The following is a 6,570-nucleotide window of genomic DNA, read 5'->3' as shown; positions in this document are numbered from 1 at the left end:
GTTTTCCAATTTGTTTTACAAAAGCAAAACTATTTCTCTTAAACTGGATAAACAGAAATATGTGACCTATGCCATTTGTAAACTTAGATTCTGAAGCTAATAAACATATTTCAAAATACCACAAATAAAAGATGCATTTCAAAGTCATCCCTATGGGACAGGAACACAAAGATGTTATTCATTGTTAATTTCCTCAGCCCCAGCCTGGCCCTCCACTACTTAGATCATTAACTACCATCTTAAAACACAAGGTAAAGAATCTGCCTTGAACTTCACTTATGGCAGGAGAAGCTACTGCACGTGGCACTAGAACTTGTACTGGCCACCGCAACAGTATCATCTATGGTAGCATTCTGGCCTGGGATCTCTCTTCCTCATCTCTCAAAGCCTCTTCATACCAGAGTGGGAAGGATCTGGGTTCAGTGTCGTTGATCTTGGCCAAAAACTCTAGGACTTTCATCTTGCTGGTTTCAATATGGGCCCTGGGACCCCAGAGGAACTCATAGCGAGGAGGACTGCTGTTGGGCACCTGCCTATACTCCAAATATTGTTCCTGCACCCAAATGTTGGTGAGGAGCTCCCTGGGCTCCCCATAGATGCAATGCTCCCTCCCATCGTGCATCCCCATGAAACTAAGCTTTTCCCAGATCTCCTCTTCAGAGACACGGTTGCCCTCCATGAAGATTATGCACAGAATAAGTATCAGAATGCCAGTCTTGGGCAGGCTGTGCTCATCATCCACTATCCCATCATAGGTGAGGTCCAGGTTGGTGATTAAGGCATAAGAGTGGTCATTGGGGTCCACTTCTATCACATTAATGCCAAAGACCAGCTGCATGCACTCAGAGGCTTCACCGAATATCACAGGGAAGAGGTTATGGTACTCTTCCACGATCCTACTGAGCATTTCTGCCTTTGTAGTCAGCTCCTTTGTGCGATACTTCAGGAGCAGGAACCCCACCAGATCACCAACCCTGTCATCAATAATATACCTGGGTGAGGGCTCAACAGGTGGCACAGCCTGCTCGTTGCTGGGACCTGCCTCTTCTTGGCTACTACGTGGAGTGGAGGTAATGACACTGGAGGAAGAGCAGGCACTTGGAGGGGTCTGGGGAGGACTCAAGGTCTCACCAACAGCCTCCTCCGGAGTGCTTGGGTTGCTCGAAACCAGAGGATAGCAAGAGGAGGAGGAAGAGGAGGAGGAGGAGGAGGAAGAGGAGGAAGAGGAGGAGGAGGAAAAAGAGGAGGGAAAAGAGGAGGAGCAGCTGGAGGAGGATGAGGAAGCATCCTCTTCCTCATCCTCGGGAACCTCTGCGCGCGCACGCTCCTGTTCCTCCCTTTGGGACTGAAGGCCTTCATCAAGCGTGTAGCGTCGCCGCTTCGGAGCTCGACGCATGATGACTCGTGTTAGATAGCCACAGGTGAGTGGACAGGAGGTGGGTGACGGGGACGCACAGGCCTAGGGGAGAGAGGCAATGTGAGCGGCCTCGGCTGGCTGAGAAATGCACTCTAGGAGTCTCTGACAAAGGCGACTTACACGTCTCCTCTTTAGCGATGCTCTTGGGCCTCGTAGGGGTCTCTTCTCCTGGGAGGTCTGTCCCCTAAAATCTTGAATGAAGAAGTAAGACAGCTCCTCAGAATGCAGACAGTATTCCCAAGGTTGTGAGGCTGACAGTGGAGTGGAGTGGGGTGAGGTGGGGTTGGGTACTATGGGGCCCACTCTGTTTTGGGATGGGGGAGCCCTGGGTACACATTCGGGGCATGTGCCTCACCTTGACTGCTGGCACTGCCTGGGCCTCCTCTGCTCTGTGACCTGTGGACACGTGCCTCAGACCAAGGCCTTCACCTTCCAGTTCCTGGAGCCCCTGTAAGAGGAAACGAGGTGGCACCTCAGGGTACAGAATACAAACACAGCCCTGAGTCCCCAGTGCTGACCGGAGCAATGGGCCGGACTCTGTGAGGTCCCCTCCATACTCACTTAGGGTCCTCACCTTATTTCTGGAAGGGCTTGGCTTCCACTCCTCTGCTGGCCTGAGGCAAAACTCTCAGAACGAGAGCACACAGTCCTGAGACTAAACAGAAGGAAGTGAGGGGGCCCCACACCTAGTCAAACTTCCCCGGGCCCTCCCCAGGGAACAGTAAGAAATGACCAAACTCTGGGGGATCAATCAGTCCGGGGATGTGGGGTCCACTCAGTCCTCACTTTGACACCTGACAGGGTCTGGGATAACTCCCTGTGTTGACCTGAGGCCACTTTCCTTTATACCGAAATCTCACCTTCATGACACTGGAGGACCTAAGGAATGCCACAACTAGCCCTCATGTTCCACTTCCTAACAGAAGTGGCAAAGTGAGGCTGGCATTCCGTCCATTCTGATGTGGTGTCCCCTCAGTCCTGACCCTGAATCTTGGCATAGCCTGAGACTTTTCCCTCTGCTGACCTGTTTCTTGCTCCCTTAGACCAAGGCCCTCCTCTCTCTGAGAACACTCAAGGTAGAAATGGGGGTGCAACTCATCCAGCCACCATTCTTTGAGCCTCACAGGGCTAACAGGGATGGGGTGAGGCTTTATTTCTTCTGGGGTAGGAGGTCCACTGAGTCCTCTCTCAGGGTCCTCACCTAAATGTCTGGCAGGGTCTTTGATCTTCACTCTGCTGGCCTGAGTCAGGCTTCCTCAGACCAAGACCTTTACCTCCCTGACACCAAGCTGAAAACAAGTCAGTTCCTCAGCCCAAAAGGCATGCTGGGGGTCTCCCAGGGCTGCCAATGAGGTGAGAGTGAATTTCTGTGTGACCCCCACTGCATTCTGGGGTGGGAAATACCTTCAATCTTCTAGGTCCTAACCTAGACTCCTGGCAAGACCTAGGACTTCATCCTCTGCTGACCTGATGTTGCAGCTCAAACCAAGGCCCTCCATTCCCTGAGACCCCGGGAGGCAGAAGTGAGGAGAGCCTACATATGCATCCAACCCCCAGCCAGGAATCTCCTAGGGCTGACAGCAGGGCCTGTACCCTCTCTGTTCTGGGGTGAGGGGGCTCCAGTTCTCCCTCAGGATATTCATATTTATCCCTGGCAGGGCCTGGACCACTCCCCCTGGATTAATCTGACATCACTCCCTCAAGTCAATGTTTCACCTTCCTGAGACCTGTACCCAATCCCACCTTATAGCAAAAGTAGATGGCACTCTTACCAGGATCCTGTTAGGGCTGAAAACAGGCAACAATCAGAATCTGTGAGATCCTTTCCTTTCTGGGGTGCACAGATATTTTCAGTCCTCACCAGGGGTCCAGATTTTAATCCTGGCAGGGCCTGGGATTCCTTTCTGCTGACTTGAATCTTCCCCTCTCAGACCAAGGTGACTACCCCACCCTAGAGATCCCCAAGACAGAAGTGAAGGTATATAACATTCAGCCATCCATGCCCCGGGTCTCCCAAGACAGCACGGGAAAAGGAGAAGCTTAAGTTCCCTTTGTTCTAGACTTCAAGGTTACTTTTTGCTGCACTCACAGTCCTCACTTTAACAAACGGCAGAACCAGGACTTCTTTTGCTAACCCAAGTGCAGCCTCCTCAGTTCAGATTTCTCAACTCCCTAAGTCCCACGGCCCCATGCAAAAGGAGGTGCTCTTATTTCGACAGCCCTGCCTGGTAGCAAAAGCAGAGAGGGTTTCCATGAGACCTATATTTATTTTGGAGTAGAAGTCCCCCTCATTCCTCCCTCATGGCCAATAGCTTTACTCCTGGTAGTGTCTGAGTGTCCTCCCTCTGCAAGCCTTATGCCACACCCTTAGTTTAAGACCCCTTCAGTTTCAGATTATCAAGAGAGAAAATGGAATGATAGTTGCAGTGAGGAAACTATTCCAGAACCTCCCAGGGCTGACAGCACGGACAGGACAGCTCTGTCGTGGGGTCTAGGGTCCCCTGATCCCTCCCTCAGGTCCTCACCTTGATTCTGACAAGTCCTAGGTTTTCCCTCTGCCCCCACTCAGGTCCATGCCTTATATCAACCCCTCAGAATCTCTCAGACCCAAATGTGGAAGTTGGGACACGCCCTGGGTGCTCATACCACCCTGTGGCCTCCCATGACTGAAAGCAGCGGTGGCCCAGCTCTGTCGTGGGGACCAAGGTCCCCTAATCTTCCCTTGGGGTCCTCACCTAGACTCTGGCAAGTCCTGTGCCTTCCCTCTGCCAACGACTCTAGGTCCCGCTTCTTATACCAACTCCCCAGAATCCCTGAGACCCAGATGTGGAAGTCGGGACGTGATGCACATGGTCATCCTACCCTGAGGCCTCCTGTGGCTGACAACAAGGGTTGGCTTCTGTGGGCCTCCTCTGTCGTGGGTCCAGGGTTCCCCGAGTCCTCCCTTGGGGTCTTAACCTTGACTCTAGCAGGTCCTGGGCTTTCCTATGCCGTGGACCCAAGGTCTTGCTCCTTGTACCAATCCCCCAAGAATCCCTCAGATCCAGATGTGGAAGTTAGGACACGCCCTGGGTGTTCATCCTGCCCTGTGGCCTCCCATAACTGATAGCAGCGATGGGCCTGCTCCGTCGTGTGGTGCAAGGTCCCCTAAGTCCTCCCTCGGGGTCCTCACCTAGACTCTGGCAAGTCCTGCACCTTCCCTCTGCCATCGATCCGAGGTCCCGCTTCTTATACCAACTCCCCAGAATCCCTGAGACCCGGATGTGAAAGTCGGGACGTGCGGCGCGTGGTCATCCTACCCTGGAATCTCCTGTGGCTGACAGCAGGAGTAGGCTTCTGTGTGACCCCTCTGCTGTGGGTTCAGGGTCCCCTGAGTCCTCTGGGGTCCTCACCTGACTCTGGCGGGTCCTGGGCCTTCCTATGCCACGGACTCAAGGTCCTGCTCCTTGTACCAATCCCCCTCAGATCCGGATGTGGAATCCGTCAGATCCGGATGTGGAAGTTAGGACACGCCCTGGGTGCTCACCCCGCCCTGTGGCTTCCCATCACTGAAAGCAGCAATGGGCCCGCTCTGTCAGGTGGTACGCGAAGTCCTCCCTTAGGGTCCTCACCTAGACTCTGGCAGGTCCTGCGTCTTCCCTCCGCCACCGACCCGAGGTCCCGTTCCTGATACAAACTCCCCAGAATCCCAGAGACCCGGATGTGGAAGTTGGAACACGCCCTGGGGGTTCTTCCCGCCCTGTGACCTCCCAAGACTGACACGAGCGGTGGGCCAGTTCTGTCGTGGGGTCCAAGGTCCCCTAAGTCCTCCCTTAGGGTCTTCACCTAGACTCTGGCAGGTCCTGCGTCTTCCCTCCGCCACCTGCCCGAGGTCTCGCGCCTTATACCAAGCGCCCAGAATCCCTGAGACCCGGATGTGGAAGTTGAGACACGCCCTGGGGGTTCATCCCGCCCCATAGCCTCCCATGACTGACACGAGCGGTGGGCCAACTCTGTCGTGGGGTCCAAGGTCCCCTAAGTCCTCCCTTGGGGTCCTCACCTAGACTCTGGCAAGTCCTGCGCCTTCCTTCAGCCACCGACCCGAGGTCCCGTTCCTGATACAAACTCCCCAGAATCCCTGAGACCCGGATGTGGAAGTTGGAACATGCCCTGGGGGTTCTTCCCGCCCTGTGACCTCCCAAGACTGACACGAGCGGTGGGCCAGTTCTGTCGTGGGGTCCAAGGTCCCCTAAGTCCTCCCTTAGGGTCCTCACCTAGACTCTGGCAGGTCCTGCGTCTTCCCTCCGCCACCGACCCGAGGTCCAGTTCCTGATACAAACTCCCCAGAATCCCTGAGACCCGGATGTGGAAGTTGGAACACGCCCTGGGGGTTCTTCCCGCCCTGTGACCTCCCAAGACTGACACGAGCGGTGGGCCAGTTCTGTCGTGGGGTCCAAGGTCCCCTAAGTCCTCCCTTAGGGTCTTCACCTAGACTCTGGCAGGTCCTGCGTCTTCCCTCCGCCACCTGCCCGAGGTCTCGCGCCTTATACCAAGCGCCCAGAATCCCTGAGACCCGGATGTGGAAGTTGAGACACGCCCTGGGGGTTCATCAGGACACGCCCTGGGGGTTCATCCCGCCCCATAGCCTCCCATGACTGACACGAGCGGTGGGCCAACTCTGTCGTGGGGTCCAAGGTCCCCTAAGTCCTCCCTTAGGGTCCTCACCTAGACCCTGGCAAGTCCTGCGCCTTCCCTCAGCCACCGACCTGAGGTCCCGTTCCTGATACAAACTCCCCAGAATCCCTGAGACCCGGATGTGGAAGTTGGAACACGCCCTGGGGGTTCTTCCCGCCCTGTGACCTCTCAAGACTGACACGAGCGGTGGGCCAGTTCTGTCGTGGGGTCCAAGGTCCCCTAAGTCCTCCCTTAGGGTCCTCACCTAGACTCTGGCAGGTCCTGCGTCTTCCCTCCGCCACCTACCCGAGGTCTCGCTCCTTATACCAACCGCGTGGAATCCTCGAGACCCGGATGTGGAAGTTGGGACACGCCCTGGGGGTTCGTCCCGCCCCGTAGCCTCCCATGACTGACACGAGCGGTGGGCCAACTCTGTCGTGGGGTCCAAGGTCCCCTAAGTCCTCCCTTGGGGTCCTCACCTAGACTCTGGCAAGTCCTGC

At 55.4% G+C, this 6,570-nt stretch overlaps 1 protein-coding gene across 1 annotated transcript; it reads right to left on the bottom strand.

The window, feature by feature from the left end:
* Positions 1–340: 340 nt before the first annotated feature.
* Positions 341–1,589, bottom strand: LOC120611502 (melanoma-associated antigen 10-like). Its single transcript, XM_039873952.1, has 2 exons — positions 1,538–1,589; positions 341–1,459 (listed from the first exon to the last, which is right to left on the bottom strand). Exon 2 carries the CDS (start codon positions 1,394–1,396, stop codon positions 341–343), a length of 1,056 nt encoding a protein of 351 aa, XP_039729886.1. The 5' UTR covers positions 1,397–1,459; positions 1,538–1,589.
* Between the last annotated feature and the right edge of the window lie 4,981 nt (positions 1,590–6,570).

Source organism: Pteropus medius, unplaced genomic scaffold (genome assembly GCF_902729225.1).
Source record: "Pteropus medius unplaced genomic scaffold, Ma_sr-lr_union100, whole genome shotgun sequence".
Taxonomy (NCBI): domain Eukaryota; kingdom Metazoa; phylum Chordata; class Mammalia; order Chiroptera; family Pteropodidae; genus Pteropus; species Pteropus medius.
This window is presented reverse-complemented; position numbering and strand designations above follow the sequence as displayed.

Excerpts from the sequence above, each read along its gene's own strand:
- LOC120611502 (XM_039873952.1), bottom strand. The coding sequence starts at position 1,396 with ATGCGTCGAGCTCCGAAGCGGCGACGCTACACGCTTGATGAAGGCCTT.